Source organism: Equus asinus, chromosome 12 (assembly GCF_041296235.1).
Source record: "Equus asinus isolate D_3611 breed Donkey chromosome 12, EquAss-T2T_v2, whole genome shotgun sequence".
NCBI classification, from domain to species: domain Eukaryota; kingdom Metazoa; phylum Chordata; class Mammalia; order Perissodactyla; family Equidae; genus Equus; species Equus asinus.
Window position 1 is genome coordinate 68318881 of NC_091801.1, and position 25297 is coordinate 68344177.

At 42.3% G+C, this 25297-nt stretch overlaps 1 protein-coding gene across 2 annotated transcripts; it reads left to right on the forward strand.

Moving 5' to 3' along the window:
• Positions 1-804: 804 nt before the first annotated feature.
• Positions 805-22859, forward strand: NTAQ1 (N-terminal glutamine amidase 1). Of its 2 annotated transcripts, none has more exons than XM_014867863.3 (6): positions 805-1176; positions 11402-11501; positions 12280-12330; positions 16120-16268; positions 16899-17023; positions 22175-22859. In XM_014867863.3, the coding sequence occupies exons 1-6, from the start codon at positions 1088-1090 to the stop codon at positions 22282-22284; spliced, it is 624 nt and encodes a 207-aa protein (XP_014723349.1). In that variant the 5' UTR covers positions 805-1087; the 3' UTR covers positions 22285-22859. The 2 variants fall into 2 exon arrangements, with proteins under 2 accessions (XP_014723349.1, XP_044599706.1); XM_044743771.2 differs by having other exon boundaries at positions 1160-1395.
• Positions 22860-25297: the final 2438 nt, after the last annotated feature.

The following is a 25297-nucleotide window of genomic DNA, read 5'->3' on the forward strand; positions in this document are numbered from 1 at the left end:
TCATTCACCAGAGATATACACTGTTTTAACAGTTTGGTTATCTTTCCTTCTAGATTGCCAGCAAATAAACAAATGCATGATTAACACAAAATGGATACCATGCGGACTCTTTTTTAAACTTTTTTCACTTAGTACATCAAGGAAACTATCTTTCTGAACCAATATATACAATTTTCCTTCTTAAAAAAAATGCTCGAATACGGTGAGATTTGGGGGTGATATGCCTCTCTAAAACCGTCTTGACGCGGACATATTTGGAACCAACCGGCCCCCTCCCTCCTCTTCCCCCAGCTCTCGCAGACTCTCGGCTCCAAGCGCTAAAGCTACGTTTTTCACACACAAGGTTCTCCTATTTCACTCGCACCAGTCGAGCCTTCGGCGTCTCATCTGGCTCCTCCCCAGCTGGCAACCCGGCCCGGGTTGGAGGAGGGGTCTCAGACTCCTCCGGAAGACTCACGAAGCGCCGTGCAGGGTCCAAGGGCTTAGCAACACCAAGCCCACCCCTGATCGTAACCTGTCGTGTCCCCCAGCTGACCAGACCCTCGCCGTTACCACGGCCCGCAGCACGCCTGGCCCCGCCGCAGCAGGAACCATCGCGCCGCCCCGCCCATGACTCCACCCACCTCTCCGGGCTCCGCCTACTCGGAACACGCTTTCCTCCTGGCCCCGGGCTCCGCCCCATGGGAACTCACGCCGCTCACCCCACCCCGGATCCGCCCACTTCGCCCTGGCTCCACCCTTCCGGAACTTGCACCACGCGTCCCGTCCCGGCTCCGCCCACCGGATCCTGCCCCGTCCGCTCGGGGCCGCCCTGGGTCCGCCCGCTCAGCCCCTGGCTCCACCCACTCGGATTTGCACCTCCCGCCGGGGCCCCGCGGGCCCGGAACCTGCGCCGCTCGCCCCGCCCAGGCCCCGCCCGCCCCGTCCCAGGCTCCACCGCCCGGGAACTGCAGCATCGACCCCCGGCTCCCTCCACGCCGTCCCGACGACGCGCGAGGGCCGCGTTACGCCGGCTCCTCCCCCTCTGCCCGGGGGCTGTTCCAGGCGGGTCGTCTCAGGCCGGTACCCCGGCGCAAGCTAGCCCGCCATGGAGGGGGCTGTCCCCACTGCCGCAGCCGCCCACTACCAGCCGGCCAGCCCCCCGCGGGACGCCTGCGTCTACAACAGCTGCTACTGGTGAGCGGGCGCGGGTGCAGCCTCCGCATCTCCCCAGCTCGCTCGGCCGCAGCGTCCAGCCGGGCCCCGCCTCTTCCCGGCCCCTCCCCGGGGGCGCTCGGGGCCTCGACTGGCGAGTTTTGCAGTTTGCGGGCAGGACGGATCGGGAATGGCAGCCCTCGTCTCTTGAGTAGAGCGTGGGCATTTGGATTGGGGGACGGATTCCCCAGGAACGGTGGGGTCGGTGGTGCATTACTTCTGCCTGGCGCTTTTCGCCTGGACGTTTCTCGGCGGGATCTCAGTGCTTGGGGGCCAGGAAGGGGGATTGGAGGCGAGGGTGGAGCGCAGAGAGCATTTGGAAATTAACTCCATTGAAGCCTGTGTGGTTGTACGTTGATGCGAAGGTCATTTTAATTTTGAGAAAGAATGGGGGCACAAAGATTTTGCAGTAACTTTGCCAGGGTCACCCAGCTAATAGCAGCCAGGAATCCAGTTTGGGACCTCTTTTACCAGAAACCATGATGTTAACCGCTGTGCTGTCATTATGATGGCGATTACACTTGCACATCACTTGCTGCATGCCAAGCATTGTAATTCTGAGTGCTTTCTGTAAAATAATTCATTTGAACCACAGGAGCCCCACCGCGGGTAGATAGTGTTCTCTGCATTTTGAAGATGAGAACACTGAAGCACACAGGGGTACAAGTAATTTGCCTAAGGACGTAGCTAGTGAGTGAAGGAATGGGGATGTACGTTCAGAGTTTGGCTCTGAGTCCACACGCTGTACCCCTCTTTTAGGCCGCCTGCGTAGCAGAAGCATCACTCCTAACCTTTGTCCTTTTCACTCCCACAGCTGCACTTCCCTTGCCTGAGTAATGACTTCTTCCCCAATTTCCAGTCCCTGCACAAGAAACCTTAGGGCCAGCTAAAACCTCCTTTTCTTCTTTCAGCTGGTCAACAAATCACTGCCACCAAGAGCTTAATATTTGTTCAGCTCCTACTGCATGTGAGGCCTAGTGCCAAGTGCTTCCATCCATGCCTGGGAGACAGGTTCTATGACCGTCATTATCCTCATTTTACTAATGAAAAGACTGAGCCACAGAGTGCCTGTTGTTTGCCCAAGATCACAGATGTAGCAAGTCTTGGTGTTGAAACCAGAACCTCTGCAATGCCTGAGTCCATGCTTCCGCCCTGCCTCTCACCTAAATCCTATTAGCTCTTGTCCATAACGTCCATTCATTATTTTATTCATTCATTCAATAAGTGTTTACTAGGCACTTGGAGTGTGTGATGCGTGATTCTAGGCACAAGGGATACAGCTGTGAACAAAATAGACAGATTCCCTGGTCTGGTAAGATCTCATGGCTCTTAGGTTTTGCAGACAAAAACAGGTAAGCCATGTTTGGGTGGTGTTAAGTGCTGTGAGAACAAATAAAACAAGGTGAGGGATGGTGACTCATACTGTTTCATACAGTCGTGGACAGAATGAATGGGCATGGCTGTGTTCCAGTGAAACTACAGTATTAGGATATTTAAGGAAGACGTTGTTGATAAGGTGATATTTGAACAGAGAGCTGAAGAAAAAGAGGGTGGGAGCTTTGTGGATATTGGAGGAAGATCATTCCAGGCAGGAGGAGCAGCAGGTGCAAAGGCTCTGAGAAGGAAGTGTGCCATGAGTGTTCCAGAACACCAAGGAGGCTGGCACAGTTGGAGTGATTTGGTGGAAGAATGGTGGGAAATGAATGTCTCTTCAATAGAGCTTCTCCTTTTAGTTTGTCTCCTTAGCTGTCAGGGCCTGTTCCAGTCCTTCCTAGCAGGCCTCCCTGTCCAGCTTGCTCCTATCCCGTCAGGTCTGTAACTTTCACTGGCTTCACACTGCCCAAAGCTGTTCTAAATTTGAATGTGCTGGAGAATCACCTGGAAGCTTGTAAACCGTGTAGATCTTAGGGTCCCACCTCAGACAGTCTGGATGTGTGAGCAGCGCAGTGCAGGGGCCTGAGTCTGTTCTATCGATTGCTTTTCAAGGAATACAGGCGTAGACAGTAAAGTCTATCCTGAGCATAGCAGGCCCTCTAAGATCTGGCACTGTCTGTTCCTCCAACCTCATTTTGAACCTGCCTTCTGTGCTCTACCCCAGGGTTTCTCACCCTTGGCTCTGTTGACGTTTTGAGTATGTTAAGTCTTTGTTAGGGGGGGCTGTCCTGTATGTGGTAGGATGTGAGGCAGCATCCCTGGCCTCTACTGGTGGCACCTTCACCCAATATGTGACAACCAAAAATGTCTCCAGACATTGCCAAATGTCCCCTGGGGGCAAAGTCACCTCTGAGTGAGGACAGTGCTCGCTCTCTCTGAACACATCAGATAGGTACAGTTGTTACTTACTACATTTGTTTTTGTGGGTTCTTCTGACTTGAAATAAATGCCTTCTTTCTGCTTCTGTTAGCTTCTGTCAGATGTTGCTTACCTTTAAGACCCAGCTTAATGATAATAGTGGTAGGCAGTATTTGTGTGGCACTGTGTGGTTTGCAGAGCACTCAGATTTGGTTGTAATTGTTTTGTATTTTTCCAGCATTTGTTGGGCACCTGCTGTGTGCCAGGAATCCTCCTCTTCTCTATGCTTCTCTGACCTCAGCCCATCACCAGTAACCCTTGCAGAATGTTGACCCTAATGCTGCTTTGTTAGCCTTTCTACTATCAAAATAATGAACTGACAGGTTAGGACATTATTATCACACCTCCCGCTTTTTTTTTTTTTTTTTTACCAGTTACATTGGTGCCAGAACTCACACCAAATCCACCAAATCTTTCTATTCCAACAGTGACTCCTAGCATTTCCAAGAATAAGGCCCTCTTTTTAAAAAAAATTTTTTTTTTTTTAAGATTTTATTTTTTTTCCTTTTTCTCCCCAAAGTCCTCCCGGTACGTAGTTGTATATTCTTCACTGTGGGTCCTTCTAGCTGTGGCATGTGATGCTGCCTCAGCGTGGCTTGATGAGCAGTGCCATGTCCACGCCCAGGATTCGAACCAACGAAACACTGGGCCGCCTACAGCGGAGTGCACGAACTTAACCACTCGGCCACGGGGCCAGCCCCCAAACAATGATTTTTTTTTTTTTTATTAAGATTATGATAGATTACAACCTTGTGAGATTTCAGTTGTACATTATTGTTAGTAATGTTGTGGGCACACCACTTCACCCTTTGTGCCCTTCCCCCACCCCCCCTTTTCCCTGGTAACCACCGATCGGTTCTCCGTGTCTATATGTTAACTTCCACCTATCAGTGGGGTCATATAGAGTTCATCTTTCTCTGTCTGGCTTATTTCGCTTAACATAATACCCTCCAGGTCCATCCATGTTGATGCGAATGGAACAATTTGGTCCTTTTTTATGGCTGAGTAGTATTCCATTGTGTATATATACCATATCTTCTTTATCCAGTCATCAGGTTCTGGGCGTTTAGGTTGGTTCCACGTCTTGGCTATTGTAAATAATGCTGCAATGAACATAGGGGTGCATGTGATTCTTGGGATTGCTGATTTCAGATTCTTAGGGTAGATACCCAGTAGTGGGATGGCTGGGTCATAGGGTATTTCTATTTTTCACTTTTTGAGGAATCTCCATACTGTTTTCCATAGTGGCTGCACCAGTTTGCATTCCCACCAACAGTGTATGAGGGTTCCTTTTTCTCCACAACCTCTCCAACATTTGTCACTTTTGGTTTTGGATATTTTTGCCAATCTAACGGGTGTAAGGTGATATCTTAGTGTAGTTTTGATTTGCATTTCCCTGATGATTAGGGATGATGAACATCTTTTCATGTGTCTCTTGGCCATACTTATATCTTCTTTGGAGAAATGTCTGTTCATGTCCTCTGCCCATTTTTTGATCGGGTTGTTTGTTTATTTGTTGTTAAGCTGTGTGAGTTCTTTGTATATTATGGATATTAATCCTTTGTTGGATAAGTAGCTTGTAAATATTTTTTCCCAATTAGTGGGCTGTTTTTTTGTTTCAATTCTGTTTTCCCTTGCTTTGAAGAAACTCTTTAGTCTGATGAAGTCCCATTTGTTTATTCTTTCTATTGTTTCCCCCACCTGAGGAGTTATAGTGTCCGAAAAGATTCTTTTGAAACTGATGTCAAAGAGTGTACCACCTATATTCTCTTCTAGAAGACTTATTGTTTCAGGCCTAACCTTTAAGTCTTTGATCCATTTTGAGTTTATTTTTGTGAATGGTGAAAAAGAATGATCGATCTTCATTCTTTTACATGTGGCTGTCCGGTTTTCCCAACACCATTTGTTGAAGAGACTTTCTTTTCTCCATTGTAGGCCCTCAGCTCCTTTGTTGAAGATTAGCTGTCCATAGATGTGTGGTTTTATCTCTGGGCTTTCAATTCTGTTCCATTGATCTGTGCACCTGTTTTTGTACCAGTACCATGCTGTTTTGATCACTGTAGCTTTGTAGTATGTTTTGAAATTGGGGATTGTGATGCCTCCGGCTTTGTTTTTCTTACTTAGGATTGCTTTAGCAATTCGCGGTCTTCTGCTGCCCCATATGAATTTTAGGATTCTTAGTTCAATTTCTGTAAAGAATGCCCTTGGGATTCTGATTGGGATAGCGTTGAATCTGTAGATTGCTTTAGGTAGTATGGACATTTTAACTATGTTTATTCTTCCAATCCATGTGCATGGAATGTCTTTCCATCGCTTTATGTCATTGTCCATTTCTTTCAAGAAAGTCTTATAGTTTTCATTGTATAAATCTTTCACTTCCTTGGTTAAATTTATCCCAAGGTATTTTATTCTTTTCATTGCCGTTGTGAATGGGATTGAGTTCTTGAGTTCTTTTTCTGTTGGTTCATTGTTTGTGTATAGAAATGCTACTGATTTATGTATGTTGATTTTATACCCTGCAGCTTTGCTGTAACTGTTGATTATTTCTAATAGTTTTCCTGTGGATTCTTTGGGGTTTTCTATATATAAGATCATGTCGTTTGCAAACAGCGAGAGTTTTACTTCTTCATTGCCTATTTGGATTCCTTTTATTTCTTTCTCCTGCCTAATTGCTCTGGCTAACACCTCCAGTACTATGTTGAATAGGATTGGTGAAAGTGGGCACCCTTGTCTTGTTCCTGTCCTCAGAGGGATGGCTTTCAGTTTTTGTCCATTGAGTATGATGTTGGCTGTGGGTTTGTCATATATGGCCTTTATTATGTTGAGGTACTTTCCTTCTATATCCATTTTATTGAGGGTTTTTATCATAAATGGGTGTTGGATCTTGTTGAATGCTTTCTCTGCATCTATTGAGATGATCATGTGGTTTTGTTTCTCATTTTGTTAATGTAGTGTATCACGTTGATTGACTTGCGGATGTTGAACCATCCCTGTGTCCCTGGTATAAATCCCACTTGATCATGGTGTATAATTTTTTTTACGTATTGCTGTATTCGGTTTGCCAGAATTTTGTTGAGGATTTTTGCATTTATGTTCATCAGTGATATCGGCCTGTAGTTCTCCTTCTTTGTGTTGTCCTTGTCAGGTTTGGGGATCAGAGTGATGTTGGCTTCATAGAATGTGTTGGGGAGTACTCCATCTTCCTCAATTTTCTGGAATAGTTTGAGAAGGATAGGTATTAAATCTTCTTTGAATGTTTGGTAGCACTCTCCAGAGAAGCCGTCTGGTCCTGGACTCTTATTTTTGGGGAGGTTTTCGATTACTGTTTCTATTTCTTTACTTGTGATTGGCCTATTCAGATTCTCCATTTCTTCCTGGTTCAGTTTGGGGAGGTTGTAAGAGTCCAGGAATTTGTCCATTTCTTCTAGGTTGTTCAATTTGTTGGCATATAGTTTTTCATAGTATTCTCTTATGATCCCTTGTATTTCTTTGGTATCTGTTGTGATTTCTCCTCTCTCATTCCTAATTTTATTTATTTGAGATTTCTCTCTTCTTTTCTTGGTGAGTCTGGCCAAGGGTTTGTCAATTTTGTTAATTTTTTCGAAAAACCAACTCTTTGTTTCATTGATCCTTTCTATTGTCTTTTTAGTTTCAATATCATTTATTTCTGCTCTTATTTTTATTATTTCCCTCCTTCTGCTGACTCTAGGCTTTGTTTGTTCTTCTTTTTCTAGTTTTGTTAGGTGTCGTTTGAGGTTGCTTATGTGAGCTTTTTCTTGTTTAGTGAGGTGAGCCTGTATTGCGATGAATTTCCCTCTTAGGACTGCTTTTGCTGCATCCCAAATGATTTGGTATGACGTGTTCTCATTTTCATTTGTCTCCAGATAATATTTGATTTCTTCTTTAATTTCTTCAATGATCCATTGTTTGTTGAGAAGCGTGTTGTTTAGTCTCCACATTTTTGCACCTTTCTCTGCTTTACTCTTGTAGTTGATTTCTAGTTTCATAGCATTGTGATCAGAAAAGATGCTTGATATTATTTCAACTCTCTTGTATTTATTGATGCTTGCTTTGTTTCCCAGAATGTGGTCTGTTCTTGAGAATGTTCCATGCGCACTTGAGAAGAATGTGTAACCTGCTGTTTTTGGATGAAGTGTTCTATATATATCTATTAAGTCCATCTGGTCTAATTTTTCATTTAATTCTATAATTTCCTTGTTGATTTTCTGTCTGGATGTTCTATCCATTGGTGTTAATGGGGTGTTGAGGTCCCCTACTGTTATAGTATTGTTGTTGATGTCTTCTTTTAGTTCTGTTAAGAGTTGCTTTACAAATTTTGGTGCTCCTGTGTTGGGTGCATATATATTTACAAGTGTTATGTCTTCTTGGTGGAGAGTCCCTTTTATCATTATATACTGTCCCTCTTTGTCTTTCTTTACCTGTTTTACTTTGAAGTCTACTTTGTCTGATATTAGTGTAGCGACACCTGCTTTCTTTTGTTCATTATTAGCTTGGAGTATTGTCTTCCATCCCTCACTCTGAGTCTGTGTTTGTCTTTGGGGCTGAGGTGTGTTTCCTGGAGGCAGCATATTGTTGGGTCTTGTTCTTTGATCCATCCTGCCACTCTGTGTCTTTTGATTGGGGAGTTCAATCCATTTACATTTAGAGTGATTATTGAAATGTGGGGGCCTACCGCTGCCATTTTATGTCTTGTTTTCCGGTTCTCTTCAATTTCCTTTGTTTCTCGTCCCATGGTTTAGTCTGTTCTGATGTAGAGCTGCTACTCTCTGTTGTTGTCCTTCTACTTATCTCCTTTGCTCTTGGTTTTGTGGTCCCTTTCCTTTTTTTGATTTTTCAGGAATGAGGGTTTCCCTGAGCATTTCTTGAAGAGGAGGTTTGGTGGCAATGAACTCCCTTAATTTTTGTTTATCTGGGAAAGTTTTTATTTCTCCATCGTATTTGAAGGATATTTTCGCTGGGTAGAGAATTCTTGGCTGTAGGTTTTTGTCCTTCAGATTTTTGAATATATCATTCCACTCTCTTCTAGCCTGTAAAGTTTCTGCTGAGAAGTCTGCTGAAAGCCTGATGGGGGTTCCTTTGTAGGTTAATTTCTTCTGCCTGGCTGCCCTTAGTATTCTCTCCTTGTCGTTGACCTTTGCTAGCTTCACTACTATATGTCTTGGGGTTGGTCTACTTGCATTGATAAAGTTTGGAGATCTATTGGCTTCTGTCACATGAAGTTCCATCTCCCTCCCCAGGTTTGGGAAGTTCTCAGCCATTATTTCTTTGAATAGGCTTTCTGCCCCCTTCTCCCTCTCTTCTCCCTCTGGTATACCTATAATCCTTAGGTTGCATCTCCTAATTGCGTCAGATAATTCTCGGAGAGTTTCTTCATTTCTTTTTAGTCTTCGCTCTCTCTCCTCCTCTGCCTGCAGCATTTCTATATGTCTATCTTCCAAACTGCTAATTCTTTCCTCCATATTATCGGTCCTACTGTTCAGTGCATCTAGATTAAAAAAAAATTTTTTTTTAAAGATTTTATTTTTCCTTTTTCTCCCCAAAGCTCCCCAGTACATAGTTGTGTATTTTTAGTTGTGGGTCCTTCTAGTTGCGGCATGTGGGATGCCGCCTCAGCATGGCTTGATGGGTAGGGCCATGTCCATGCCCAGAATCCGAACTGGCGAAACCCTGGGCCACCGCAGTGGAGCGTGCGAACTTAACCACTTGGCCATGGAGCCGGCCCCTAACGCCCTCTTTTTATTAACATCAGAAGTTTTGAGATCCTCCTACGTGATGTTAATTGTACTCTTCAAAAAAAAATTGATGATGAAAAGTGACTACAAGTTCAGTAACTCTTATGTTTAAATTTGATTTTTCCCTATGTGACATTCACACATCTTTGAAAAATAATACGCAAAGTGTGTCCAAGTCACATGTGTCTTCAGCCTCCCCCCCCAGTGCTTGGTTCATATGAATTCTCAAACTCTCTGCATTAACTCTGCCCATCCTTGGGATGGGGGGAAGGGGACAAAACAAGAAGAAACTAGTGACCTATCCCCCTTCCATCTTCCCACATCCCTTAAAATGAATGACTCCCTCCTCTATCCTTTCTCTATGCATCTTTTTTTTTTTTTTTTTTTTAAGATTTTATTTTTTCCTTTTTCTCCCCAAAGCCCCCCGGTACATAGTTGTGTATTCTTCGTTGTGGGTTCTTCTAGTTGTGGCATGTGGGACGCTGCCTCAGCGTGGTCTGACGAGCAGTGCCATGTCCGCGCCCAGGATTCGAACCGACGAAACACTGGGCTGCCTGCAGCGGAGCGCGCGAACTTAACCACTCGGCCACGGGGCCAGCCCCCTCTCTATGCATCTTTATGGCCTTCTATGATGCTTGCTTATTTATGGATCTGTGTGTCTCCTCTCTCCGTCTGTGAGGTATAATTTATCATTATGGCCCCTAAGCACTCAGCACTGTGCTTTGTACATCACAGTTGTTGAAGACGTTTGTGGTCAGCTCTCCAAAACATCTGTAGGCTGGACAGACAGATGTCTTCGCCAAACTTGGTCTTAGAACATCCAGATTGAAAAAATTTTGGCTATGACATGTTATGAAATAGTAAATTTTTGTTACTCCATACTACATATCCTTTGGAAGTAGTTAGTAGCAATTTTCTGCTGTTACCTCTACCACCCGTTTTTCTGTAAGGTTTCTTAAGATATTTTAGAGAAAAACAAAATCATAGGAGAAAAATACAGATGCTCAACCTCGGTACTGTAAGCCTGGTCGTACGGAGCATTGAGACAGTAGAGAAGGGCTAGACTTGTGAATTGAAAGTATGTATTCCGTAAAATGGTGACAGTCCTCAATGCCTTTCATTGCTTCATTTTTAGGTAGCGTGGTGTAGATGGCTGGAAATTAGGCCTTGACAGATTGAGTTGTGTGTGTGAGCAGAGTGTTGGTGTAGTTTATTTTGAACAAAGGTGCTGTGTGGCTCGTTGGAAAAAGACAGGAACACAGAGGCTGGTTTTTGAACACAGCCAGCACTGACTGTGCTTGCCCATGTAGGATTGTGGCTGTGGCTACCAGTGTGGCTTGGTTTGATGCACTGGGCATCGCTTTACTTAGGTTCTGACCACTGCTTCAGATAACTAAAGGCCTGTCATATAAAAGAGGGATTCATCTGGGGCAGAGCTACAGGAAGCTGGATTTCAGTTCAGTATGAGAGAGAACTTTCTAAAAGTCAGGACCTCCTCCTTACCAGAAGGGTCTGGGGAATCCCACTCCCAGGGGCTCCTTCTGAAAGAGTTCCTGGACAGATCACATAACTGCCCCCATCCTTTCTAGCCGGCCGCCCTCCTATCCAAAACACCCATCCTGCCCCATTCCTAAGGGGAGTGGGGAACCAATGTTAACTAAGATTTATTGAGTGTTTATAGTATGATGTGATTATGCCCATTTTACAAATCAGAAAAGCAGACCCTCAGAGAGGTTACGATGTTCAAAGCTTCTTGCATTTTAAGTGGGTGGGTTGAAATGCCAGCTGTATCCCAACAATGGGCCCCAGAGCTTGTAGAATGTTGACATAGCATTGGATCAGTTATAAAATGCCTCCATACGCAAGCACTCCTGGGGGCCATAATGAGCTCTGTGTTTGGAGAGGTGTGCACACACAGTATAGGTAGGGTAACACCTTGTGGGGGATGTTTTCGAGGAGGGTCAAACATTACCCAGTTGTTGGATAAGACCATGTTTGAGGTTTCTTCCAACTTTTTAAGGACATTATCAGTCTTTTGTTCAAATTTGGAAGACAGAGCATTCTTGCTTAATTATATTGACTAAACAATCATTTTATTTCAGTGAAGAAAATATTTGGAAACTCTGTGAATACATCAAAAACCATGACCAGTATCCTTTAGAAGAGTGTTACGCTGTCTTCATATCTAATGAGAGGAAGATGGTAAGTTGGCGGGTGAGTGCAGAAAGAAAACGAGATTTAAGATGCTATTAGAAGCTAAATATAACATGGGTTTAGTACTTTTCTAAAATTGCTTTATAAAATACAGCAACATTGTAAAATTTGTTTTTGAGTGAGATTTTTTTCCTTCCGAGGCATAGTTGATTTAGAAGAGTTTAGTTGCTTCCTTGCAGTAAGGAAATAAGTGATGGTGTGTTTACACAGATTGTCTGTTTTCTTTACACGTTAAGTTAAAGCTTTTTAAGTTGCTTAGATTAGAGTCACGTATCTCAGGTTTGAAGTAAAGATTTCTTTGTCTCTGGAGTTTAGATAGAACTATAGTAAACCTATGTGAAGTATTAAAAAAAGTAAGCCCTTCATATTTTATAGAGCGCTTTTGCAAGCATCATCTCATTTGATCCTAATGGAAACATCGTGAAGTAGGCAAAGTTCAGACAACTGTCTCCGTTTTATGGATGAGGAAGTAGAGACTTAGGGAGGTCCCATGAATAATTAAGCGGGAAAGCAAGCCTTGAACCTGGCAGGCCTGATTCCTAGTCCAGGTCTCTTTCTACTCTCCAAAGAACATCATATAATTAATTTTTGCTCTTTCATTGTTAAGGACACGTGGCAGGATTTGGATTTCTTCTTCTTCACTCATTCTTTCACCTTGGTTGTTGGTTGCCTAGAAATATTTTATTTTTCCTTTCTGTGTTTCTTTAAAGAATGTACTAGTGGTTTAACTGAAGTTGTGGCTTATGAAGTTTATTGTGTTTCATAGATACCTATCTGGAAACAGCAGGCAAGACCTGGAGATGGACCTGTGATCTGGGTAAGATGGTCAATACAGAGAACCTCTGAGGCATTAGGCATTAGTACTTGTAATCTCTGAGTGGTCTTTTTTTTTTTTTTTTTTTTTTTTATGAGGATTAGCCCTGAGTTAACATCTGCTGCCAGTTCTCCTCTTTTTGCTGAGGAAGACTGGCCCTGAGCTAACATCCATACCTATCTTCCTCCACTTTATACGTGGGACGCCTACCACAGCATGGCTTGCCAAGCAGTGCTGTGTCTGCACCCGGGATCCGAACCAGCGAACCCTGGGCCACCAAAGTGGAACGTGTGCACTTAACTGCTGCGCCACTGGGCCGGACCACCTGTGTGGTCTTTACGTTTTGGTAAAGCACAAACGATAGGCCAGTAGAGAAAGGCTATGATGGTTATTAATAAATTGACTGTTTGAGAATAGATGTTATTTGGCCTCAGAGAGAAGCACTTAACAGGCATGCTTTCTTTTAATTTTGACATTATTATAGCAAAGATTTTAAATGGCTGATGTGGCAGATATATTTATGATCCTTTAGACTTTGATCCATTTAGCACTGGAAGGAACTTTAGTGGGATCTAGTCCAGCTGCACATTAGAATTGTCTGGAGACTGTGTTAAGCATACAGCTTTCTGATTAGTCAATTTAGAGAAGAGTTCAGGAATTAGTGTTCTTAGCAAACTGCCAGGTGACATGACTAGAATTTGAAAAACACGGATCTACTCCATCCCCTTCATTTTTCAGGTGAGGAAACAAGCCCAGAAAGGCAGAGCAAGTAGCTCAAGGTCATCTAGCCGATCAGGGGCAGGACTAGGTCTCAGGCCTGCGTCCTTTGCAGTCACGTCTATGTCACCCTCACCTGGCTCCCTGAAGAACGGAATTGTTTATGCTAATAAACATGAAGATCAAGAAAAAGAAAAACTCCATTCATGATTATGTAACAGATGTCTAGTTTTGGATAGTTATTTAAAATAAGATTATCTGAATTGGCTTCATTCATTTATTTAATATATATTTATTGAGAGCCTGTTACATGCTAGGCACAAAATAGACTCAAATCTCTGGCGTCATGGAGCTCACGTTCCCGCTTCCTTCACCAGCAGGTGATCTGCTCTAGCATTAAAGCCCAAATCCAGCAGTGTTGGGTTAGGAGCGAGGGCTCGGAGTCAGCAGACTCGGGTTAAGTGCCAGGCCTCCATTGCACTGAGTGAACTGGACATATTATTTTCCCTCTTGCTTCAGTGTCCTCCTCTGGTCCGTGGGGTTGAGGGCTTAACTGAAAGAATGCTTTTGAAGCATTACCCTGGTATCTGGTGTGGTGTCAGGTCCTGGTGCTCGAGAAGTGTTAGCTATTATTGTTAGCAATGCCACGGAACCCCTGTTGCAGACTGTCCATCTGCCCTAGAAGTCATCCCCAGTGCTGCCACTCAGCTGATTTTGAGTCATGGCCTTGCTTCCTGTCTTAGGGAAAGGACGTGTGGTCATGTCCCCCTTACATGACATCTCATGGCAGCTCAGGGTGGGGAATCCTGTTGCAGGAAGTCTCCCCATGCCCCCTGGTGGATTTATCCGTGCCTCACTGCTGTCCTCTTGTAGGAAATGGGTAGGCCCCCAGGAGTGTGTAGAGAAACCAAACCCCAAGGAGCAGATCACCTTCTAGCTGGGCATCCCTTCCCCCAGCCCCCTGGTCTTTCCCTGGCAATTGGGCGAGCCCTGTACCCAGCTCAGAGAGTGAGGCTGCTGCTTAAATCTGCGTTCCTTGGCTCCACATTTGCGCTAGGAAGGCAATTCCTAGTCATCAGCCGTCTGGTATGTAGGAATATGGACCTGAACTAACCAGCAGGTTGCAGGTATTCACTGTTAACGCCTTTTCACAAGTCATATCTTCTTTCTGGAAAGCTCTCCCTTCAGGCAAGATTCAGCAATGGCTGCCCTTCCTCAGTGAAACTCTTCTTGGCAGTTGGGCCTCCATTCCCTCTGTTTCTTGGTTGGCTTTTAGAAAGACCACACATTTACATAAATAATCTCATTAATTCTCCCAGTAACACTCTGAGGTAAACACTGCAGTTATCTCCATTTTGTAAAAGAGGAAACTGAGGCTGGTAGGTAGAGGGGCTGAGGTTTGAAGCAGGCTCCCTGACTTCAGGATTCCCTTACCTGCACGTTCTCTGCCTCCTTATTCTGTCTCATCATCGTGCTGTCTGGCAACAATTCTTCCATGTCCCACTCACTTCTCTGGGATTTCCTTGAGGGTCAGGACTTATCTTTCTCATCTTCATATCTGTGTTTCAACAGAACAGTTTCCCACAAGTAATAGGGAGTATGTACTTCAGAAAAACTGTACTATGAGGTAGAAGATGTCAAGAGAGAAAGAGATTTTGGGTAAGGCAGAGACTACTTCTGGCCGGAGGTGGGAGAAGTCAAAAATGGACTCACAGGGGGAGAAAGCATTTGAGCCGGAGCTCAAGTGATGGACGTGGGGAGAGAGGTGGAGACGGTTGCTGCGGATGGAGGGGAGTAACGTGAACAAGCCCAGGGGAAGAGAATTGTGGACTCTTACAGGGGGAGCAGCTCTTTGTTTATTCATCTAGAGAGTAGGCTGCATTACGAGGAGTAGAGGGAAAAAGCATCCATTTCTGAGGCTGTTTCTGCTTTACTAAGATAGAATTGGAGCCAAAGGAAGCACTTCAGGCTCTAATGGTGCACCATGGCCAGTCGCAATTAATTATCTTCCCCACCTCACAGGGTCAAATGAAATAACATTTGAGAAAGTGCTTTGTAAGCTCCCAAGCACTAGAAATGTAAGACGGTGTTACTAGTGTACTAATGTGATTGAACTTTTTCTCTCTCACTGCTGTTCCCTGTGAGAGCGTTTGTCTTCTGAGGAACTCAAAGCACCAGCCTGCCCTCGTGCCCCTTGATAACCTCCCTCACATCCCTCCCAGCAGTGCCCAGTGTCTGGGAGTGAGAGTGGGAATTCCCATAGGCACTGTGCCTGAGCTGTGTGGGAGAAGTTCTCTTTATCCATCTTCCTTGATGGTTATGGATTAGGGCTTGGCTGATTTAAAAAAAAAAAAAAAGTAGAAAACCAAGCTTTTTCTTTCTTTTAATTACAAATGTAGTATAAAACAAGAAATTAAAGTCCTTCTTCCCCTCTCCTTGCTAACCTTAAGCAGTTCCATTTGTTAATAATTTGCAAGATATCCTTGCAGACTTTCCCTCTGTATTCATATGCATGCAAATGTATTTCTGAAGGCACGTGTGTGTCTTTATATACACAAAGCTTTTTAAAAATAATGTATAATACATATCCTGCAGATGCTTTTTCCTTCCAGCTGTATAATATGGACCTTTTTCTATTTTCCACATAAATTTATCTAATTGTTTTTAGCAGCTGCACAGTAGTCCATCATATTCCCACATCGTGGCTTATTAACCATTCCCTTCTTGGTGGGTTTTTGTTGTTTCTGTATTTTCACTATTATAAACAATGCTGCAGAGATTTTCTTTACATGCGTATGGCCATTTTCTGTAGGATAGATTCCTAGACGTAAAATTGCTGGGTCAAGGGGTATACATTATTAATGTATATGAACATTTCCACTTTTTAGTTAACTGTTCCCTGTCACTAGACATTTGATCTGATTTCAGTGTTTTGTGTTTGTTTTATTTTGGTGTCATAAGGAGGGCTGTGTTAGCCTTGTTTCCCTTTTTCATGATATATATGCGTTATTACTGTAATGTTGGAATTCACCGTCATAAAGTATCTTGGCTAATTTCAGCAACTTTGACTTCTAGGATTACCATGTTGTCTTGCTTCATGTTTCAAGTGGAGGACAGAGCTTCATTTATGATCTCGACACCGTCCTGCCATTTCCCTGTCCCTTTGACATTTACGTAGAAGACGCCTTTAAGTCTGATGAGGACATCCATCCACAGTTTAGAAGGTGAGGAAATTCAGGGTGGATTTTCCTACTTTCTGAAGTCATACTTTGACAAGTACACAGAGTTTGTTTGTTTTTGCATTTCTTTCGTAAAGATCACTTGTCTTGGCATCACCATTGAATTGATACTTGAAAATGACTACCCAGATAATTCAAAACATTTTAAAGTTGTAAAAGTTGTCCATTGTATAAATGGTTGGCAGTCTTTTAAAAATTTGTGTGATACCATCCCAGACATTTTCTTAAAGTCATTTTGGGGATTTTCTTGTACTCTTGTTTTTGGGAGTATGGGTGGGCGGGGTGGGGTGGGGGAGCTGAATGCCTTATGATGCCAAAATTTTGAGGGCTGTGATGGCAGCACCTGAAAATTATGCTCTTTGCCGCTGATACATAATGGAGTAAATAAAGGGAACCAGATATCTTTCTGTGCCTTTGTAGTTTTGGATTTCAGCTGATCATTTCTCGTGGCTTCTTTGACAGGTAATAAAGCTGCATATATATTCATGTATTACTAATAGTAAAAATGCCCACGTAGTTTTGTGCATGTCCTAGAAAATGAATCTGTATAAAAATTGAGTTAGAATTTCAGTTGTGATACCTCCCTGATATAAATGAATGTTGATGTATGTGCAGGAAATTTAGAGTGATCCGTGCAGATTCATATTTGAAGAACTTTGCTTCTGACCGTTCTCACATGAAAGATTCCAGTGGGAACTGGAGAGAACCTCCTCCATCCTATCCGTGCATTGAAACTGGAGGTGAGCCAAAGATGTCCGGTCACTGTGCAGCTCAGCTTTTCCCCTTCACCAAAGACAAAAATGGCATTATTCTTTCACTAAAACTCCCTGAGTAGAAGGAGGGAAGCGGGAGTATAGTTCTGTTTGTTTATTAGATTCAGAAAAGGAGGTACAGAGAGCAGGACTGGAGGCACAAGAACCCGTGGGAGAGGAGAGGTGATAAGGAGCAGAACCACAGCACTTGCTGGAGTGTTGGTTGTACCTACTGCTGGGACACTGGACTTCAGGAGATCTGCGTGTTTGTGTCATTTAACAGTGGGGCTTGTAGCACCCTCCTGTGGTAGGGTTTCACGTTACGGTGAAAGAAATCCCCAGTGCAGCCTTGTGATGTGTGACATGTCATTTCACTGGCTCTGTAATAAAATCTGCATGAGAGGGAGGTGAGAGCTAGCGGATTTTATGGTACCGCTCATCTCAGTTATGTGCTTTTAGGCATCAGGCCAATTAATAATTTCTTGAGATTTAAGTTGATAAAGCATTCTTCGCCCTATTGCTATTGTTTGGCCTTCACATGAGTTTGGAACATTATTTATGATTGTAAGTAATTCACAGCCTTGCCATTTGTTGGTGAGATCATCCCATCCCATGGACAATACTGTCTATGTGAAAGTGCTCTGTGAGCTGTGCAACATGTCCGAAAAATAGGACAGCCATATTCAGAGTTCAGCAAGGAAGAAAGTGAAAAATATATTTGGCATATTCGAAGGGAGTGAACACTAAAAGAGGATGCAAACTGATTTTTGAGGCTTTCCGTGAAAAGCTCTTGTAAGTTTAACCTTTATATTGGAATTGCTTTTTGGTCCACCAGCCTGCTTCCCAGCCTCAGCGTTAGTAATGGGATAGCTCGTAGGTTAGGAGGCGGTTTGATGGGTCTACCTCTGAGTTTTGGACAACTGGCTGTACAGCGCGTGGTCTGGAACAATGCACCCTGGGCAGCTCCCCATTTCTCTTTTGGACATGAGCACTAATGCAGAGCCTAGTGCATAGTTGGCATTCAGTAAACACCACGTCAGCCATGATCCTATTTGAGTCATCCCTTTGGGTTTTGATGACTGGTACCCAGTAGGTGCCGTTTTGTGCTAGGCTTTGTGCCAGCCCCTTTACATATGAGTTTGATTTAATTTTCACCACAGCTCAACGGGGCAAGGTTTCCTTTCCACATTTGGTAGAAGGTGGAAGTCATGAAGGATAAGCCCTTTGCCAAAGGGGCACAGCTAGAAAGTGGCAGGTCAGGTAGCACACGGTGCTTGAGGAGAGGTTTCTATGGGGAAAACAATGTCTTTTTTTGCCACATGTGTGATCAGTTCATCGGCGGCCCTCTGAACTTGGGGTTGAAACTAAAAGAAGTCTGCTCTCACTGTGGGGTAAACATGTTGGTTTCTCATGTAATGATTTAACCACATTGTATTGTTCTTTCATGCGGTAAATTCGTTACTTCAAGCCCTGTATTTATCAAAGGAATCCATTCAAAGTTAGGATAAGTGGGAATTACTGTTCGCTAATTAGTAGTGTTTTATTAAAAAAAAAGAAAAAAATGGTTCAAGAAAACGTCAAACTTAAAATTAACACGTGTTTTAGATATTTTACTAGCCGCTTCACTCAGTCCCCTGCATTTAGTTATGGGATTGACTCTTATGACTTAACATTTAGTATATTTGATTTGTTATGCATTATGATTAAGCCTATCCACTTACTAATTTTGGGGGCCATTTGTCTGTAGGACCACTGTTTTCAATTCAGCATTTAATGTATTTTAAAGAAAGGAACTCATTTTTTTTTTCTTGATAAGAAGGAAGCTTAGATTTCCAATCGTACAGCCTTGCCCTAAAGACTCAGTTCCAGCATCAGCTACCCATGGCTCAGTTTTTAAGGACATTTCCCAAGTCTTAGACTGAATTACAGAGTACACCAAATTTGTCCCTCCTCTTTCTGAGCCCCTGCTGCCTCTTGTCTGCATATACCACTCATCTTCTTGCCCTCAGATGTGTTACAGTAACATTGGCTAATTTGTGCTGAGCTCAATGACTAGTTTCATGTAAATAGAAATGTTATTGTGCCTCTTGGGGAGGTTATAGGCAAATGCTTATTTGTTATACATATATATGCATTTTTAAATTTTTATTTTGTTTTTGTGCCTTGATCTTTTTAAGTAATGAATGCCTGCAGACAGTAATCATTTTTTATTTAATTATATTTAGAAGTCCTAGAAAAACAATACTATTGTATTTCAGAAGTTGAGGTTTCCTTTAGCAATTTGTTAAACGTTTTAGCCGACTTACATCCTGCTTATGTGAAGTCTGGCATCTACCCAGGTAAGCAAGAACTTCCGCCCACCTCTCCTTGGTGGTGTCTGTCTCTCCTTTGTTTCCAGTTTCTTGGTCATCCTGCATCCCCAGCTCTCTGATGACTACAACAAAAGTTCTGGTTTTGCCGATTAGCTTTTTTTGTTTAAGGATGGTAGTGACTGTTCTAGTTTTCTATGTCCTAAGTGCCTACCTTTCTTTTTGAAAGATATTTTTCTTGGGTAATGAATGCTGGCTTCACATGGTTTTTCTTTCAGTTCTTTAGCTCTTTTATCACTAGTTGTCAGCGATTTAATTATGATGGACTGTAGTGTAGTTTTCTTTAGGCTTATTCCACTTGAGGCTTGTTAAAATTCTTAGATTAGTGGATTTATAGTTTTCATCAAATTTGGAAACATTTGGCCATTATTTTCTGACTCACCCCTCTCTTTTTTTTATTCTTATCCTTCAGCTACACGTATGTTGAATGGCTTGATATTACTCCTATAGGTCAATGATGTTCTGTTCATATTTTTCAGACTTTTTCTAAATGTGCTTCATTTTGAATAGTTCTTTTGTCTGTAAATTCATTGATCTTTTCTTCTGCATTAACTAATTTGCTGTTAATCCCATCCAGTACATTTTTTTCATTTTACATATTTTATTTTTAATCTCCAGAAATTCCGTTTGGGGCTTATTTACTATCTTCCATTTCTCTCTTCCTCACGCTCATGTTTTACTCTACTCTTCTGAACATATGGAACCTACAGTATTTATGCTGGTCCTTGTCTGCTAGTTCCATTATCTCTGTCATTTCGGTCTGTTTCTGTTGATTGATTTGGGTCATATTTTCCTGTTTCTTTGTATGATTTGTGATATTTGGTTAGATGCTGGACGTTGTGAATTTTACATTGTCAGTTTCTGGATCTTGAAGTGCTTTTTAAAAATGGTGTTGGATTTTCTTCTGGCGGGCAGTTAAATTAGTTGGAGTCAGTTGGATCCCTTCGAGGCTGCTGTTAAGCATCTTGAGTGCAGGTTGAGAGCAGCCTTCCATCTAGGGCTAATTCAGTCCCACTCCTCTGGCGTGACCCATCTGAGGACTCTACCAAATGCCTGTGTGTTAGGAATTCTCTCCACCCTCACTGGTGGGGACTGTGGAAGTTCTGGGGGTTATTAGACCAGCTACTTCCTGGTGTTTCTTTCCCTGGCCTTGTGAGATCAGTACTTAGCTAAAGACGGGTGTGTGTGAGCGCGTGCGTGAGGTGGGTCCCCTCTGGTCTCTGGAACTCTCTCTGCACAGCTCCCTCTTCTGATACTCTCCTTCCCCAGATCTAGCTGCCTGGGCCCTCCTGGACTTCGACCTCTGTCTTCTCACCTCAGGGAGACTGCCCGGCTGTTTGTGTTCCCCGCTCTATGCTGTGCTCTGGAAATGGCCTGGGGCAGCAAGCTGGAGTGATCCGAGGGCTCTCTCGCTTGTTTCTACTTCCTCAGGAGTCATGGTCGGATGCTGCCCATTGTCCAGTGTCTGGAAACAGTTGCTTCATGTATATTGTCCAGTTTTCTGGTAGATTACAGTGGAAGTACACTTCCCATAACAGTTCTTTGATGGGCAGAAGCAGAAATCTGTACATACCTAAAAAATTTTTTAGTACGGAAAATTTAAATCCTTTGCAAAACCAGACACAATAGTATATCAGACTTTCAACAGTTATCAGCCCCTGGCCAGTCGATTTATTTATATCTCATCCACTTTCCCCCTTCTCGTGTTACTTTGATAGCAAAGCAAATCCCAGATATTATGTCCTTTCAAGTCTAAATATTTCAGTATGACTCTCTAAAATACAAGGATTTCTTATTAAAAAAAATATGACCACAATACTATTACTACATCTACAAATTAACAGTAATTCTTTAAAATTATTTTATATCTTTCTAGTCAGCGTTCAGATTCACACTTATCTCACAAAGTCATAATCTTTTTTCATCCAGTTTGCTTATTTGAATCAGGGTCCAAATAAAATCCCCAGATTGTGCTTGGTTGGTATGTCTGTTAAGAATCTTTTTTAACGTGTAGATTCCTTGTCCATCTCTTTGTTTTTTTCTTGTAATTTATTTCTTGAAGAAACTGAGCCTAGGAGAAATAGTCTGAATTTTGCTGATTGTATCTTTTTTGTATCCTCTGAATTTCCTCTGTAAATTGGCAGTTGAGTCCTATAAACTGGCAGTATGATTATTCATGCATGTTTTCACTTAACTTTTTATTTTGAAATAATTTTAGCATCTAGAAAATTTGCTAAAACAGTACAGAGAGTTCCTATACACCTTTACTCAGATTCCCCTAACATTACATGTTATATAACCATAGTGTAATTATTAAAACCAAGAAAATAATATAATTGATACAAAAATATTGACGTAATACTATTGATACAATATTAACTTGTAGACCTTAATTAAATTTTGGAAGTTTTCCTACTGATTTCTTTTTTCTGGTCTAGAATCTAGCCCAGGATATTACATTTAGTTGTCATGTCTCCTCAGTCTCTTTCAATCTGTGACAATTCCTTTTTTTTCCTTTTCATTTATAACTTTGACACTTTTGAAGAGTACTGGTCAGTTATCTTGTAGAGGACCCCTCAGTTTGGGTTTGTGCGATGTTTTGTCCTGATTAGATTAAGGTTATGCCTTTGAGACAAGAAATACCACAGAGGTGATGTTGAACTCTTATCCATTTGAATAATTTTCCTTACTTTTCGTCTTCTGGGTTGTTTTATTGCTGTTAAACCAAAATTGTGCTTTCAGTGAACATTTCTCTCGTGTACTTTTTTAGATTCCAAAATGAACCTGAATGATTTCATCAGCATGGATCCTGAGGTAGGGTGGGGAGCTGTCTACTCCCTGTCTGAATTTGTGCATCGGTTCGGCAGTCAGAACTACTGACATCTGGATGTAGAAGCGTGGAGAAATTCTAGGACATGAACCATCCATCCCTTTGTTGGGACAACAAACATAATGGTACCTTTGGCTTCGAATTATGTTTTCCTGTTCTAGTTCAGTTGAGTTGAAACATGGGTGAACAGAAAATAAATAAAAACTTTTTGTTGATATGTCAGGTTAAAACTTGATGTAGTGTGTGTTTGCTAAGGTACTCCTATGGCTCATTTGTTAAACCATGTGATGACTTACGCAGTAATTGCTTTTGTTATGATAGATGCGTGGACTTTGTGTCTGTTCTGGGTGTTTTGTTCTCTCCAGCTACACTGTAAGCTCCTTGAGGGTGAGGCTGTGGCTCACGGCTCTGTGAATCTCTCATGCCCGTTATAAAAGTGCGCGTTAAATATTTGGTAGCGGTTGTGCTGCTGTCTGAAGAGGGCTGATAACTGTGAGCTGAATCAGCAATAAGTATTAGTCTTTTTGGACTATTATGTTCTTTAAAAAGATTGCAGCCCTCTCAGGCTTGAGTGTTATTTGGCCTATTTATATATGTTTTTAAAATAAAATTGATGTAAAATTCGTTTTGTTTTGAAGATTTTGTGTCACTCTTGATGATCTGAGATACCCAAGAATGTCTTCAATTGCAGATGGGAACCGTGGCTCTAAAATACATTTATCGACTTTCCTTCTTGAAGATGAAATTTTGGGAATTTGCCTTTATTCATATAATTCCAAATAAAAGATGTTTGGCATTATATAGCACTAGCTCTCATTCATGTCTTCATGATCCTAGTTGTAAAAATGAGCAATTTTGGGGGCTGGCTCATGGCGTAGTGGTTAAGTTCAGTGCACTCTGCTTCAGCAGTCAGGGTTCGTGGGTTCAGATCCCGCGTGCAGACCTACACCACTTGTCAGCCATGCTGTGGCAGCAAGCCACATACAAAATAGAGGAAGATTGGTACAGATGTTTTCCACATCCTCTCCCACATTTGTTATTTTTTGTCTTGGTAATTATAGCCATTCTAATGGATGTAGGGTGATATCTTATTGTATTTTTGATTTGCATTTCCCTAGTAATTAGTGACGTTGAACATCTTTTCATGTGCCTGTTGGCCATCTATATATCTTCTATGGAAAAATGTCTGTTCCCATCCTCTGCTCATTTTTCCGTCAGATTGTTTGTGTTTGTTGTTGTTGAGTTGCAACAACATGGATGTCCACCCACAGCCCCCAACTCCCAGACCCCTAGCTTAGCAGTCCTGGTGGAGAGAGAATGTGTCTCTCTGAACGTCGATGCAGCAAATCCATACAGCAAATCCAGAGAACACTGTGACAGGTCATTCTTAGACTTGTCCAGTGGTGGGGTCCAAGCCTGCAGCTTAGGCTACATGCCTTTACCCATGGGCCACCAGGACCATGTGAAATGTGCAACGAAGAGTTCCCCAAAGGGCACTGCAGGAGTGCTAGGTGGAAAAAACAACAAATGTCCTCTCTTGCTTCTAACAAGTCAAGATTATGGCCACTGGATATTTTAACAGGCTAAAAGCTATAAACATTTCTCCCTAAACTGATAAGAAGCTGGGGGTTTTCAATTTCAAGGCAAGGTGGCTGGGAAGTTCAAACTTACACACACACATTGTCTGATTTGTCTGTACCGGATGTAATTTTGAATACTAGATTGGAAACGTGCTCATAAACTGACAAAAAACACTCTCCAAAAATGCAATTTGTAAATCAGATTACAATCTTTTGGTCCCTCTGAAACTTTTTGCTCGGGACAAAGTATTTCCGTAGGGCAGTCTGCCACAATTTATCTTCTTCATTTTAGCCACATACTTTTCAAATGACCGTCTGAAACTGAATGAAGATATCTAATTATGGGGTCTATATTTAGCTCTAAGTTATAAAATAACTTAACAGATTGTATTCTTTTCTCTCTCTCTTTTTTTTTTTTGGTGAAGAAGATTGTCCCAGAGCTAACATCTGTTGCCAATCCTCCTCTTTTTGCTTGAGGAAGATTGTCACTGAGCTAACATCTGTGCTAGTCTTCCTCTACTTTGTATGTCAGATGCCACCACAGCATGGCTTGATGAATAGTGTGTAGGTCCACACCTGGGATCTGAACCTGGTGAACCCTGGGCCCCTGAAGTGGAGTGTGCGAACTTAACCACTACACCACCAGGCTGGCCCCTGTATTTGTATTCTTACCAAAAGTTCATTCACTTTCTCCCAGAATTTTCCTGGTCAGCTGAACCAAAAGGATACATGATACTTCCTTAGATTGATGTGCAAATATTTTCTTGCAGTTGGTGGGTTGTCTTTTCATTTTGTTCATGGTTTCCTTAGTCTTGCAGAAGCTCTTTAGTCTGATGTAGCCCCATTTGTTTATTTTTTCTTTTGTTTCCCTTGCCTGAGTAGACACGGCATTCGAAAAGATACTGCTAAGACTGAAGTCAGAGTGTATTGCCTATGTTTTTTTTCTAGGAGTTTTATGGTTTCATGTCTTACATTCAAGTCTAATTCGTTTTGAGTTAATTTTTGCTTATGGTATAAGATGAGGGTCAACTTTCATTATTTTGCATGTGACTGTCCAGGTTTTCCAACACCATTTATTGAAGAGACTTTCCTTTCTCCATTGTATGTTCTTGGCTGTTTTGTCGAAGATTAGCTGTCTGTAGATGTGTAGTTTTATTTCTGGGCTTTCAATTCTGTTCCATTGATCTGTGTGCCTGTTTTTGTACCAGTACCTTGCTGTTTTGATTACTATAGCTTAGTAGTATATTTTGAAGTCAGGGATTGTAATGCTTCCAGCTTTGTTCTTTTTTCTCAGGATTGCTTTAGCAATTCAGAGTCTTTTGTTGCCCCATATGAATTTTAGGATTCTTTGTTCTATTTCCATGAAGAATGTCATTGTGATTCTGTTTGGGATTGCGTTGTGTCTGTAGATTGCTTTAGGTAGTATGGACGTTTTATGTTTATTCTGCCAATCCACGTACATGAAATATCTTTCCATTTCTTT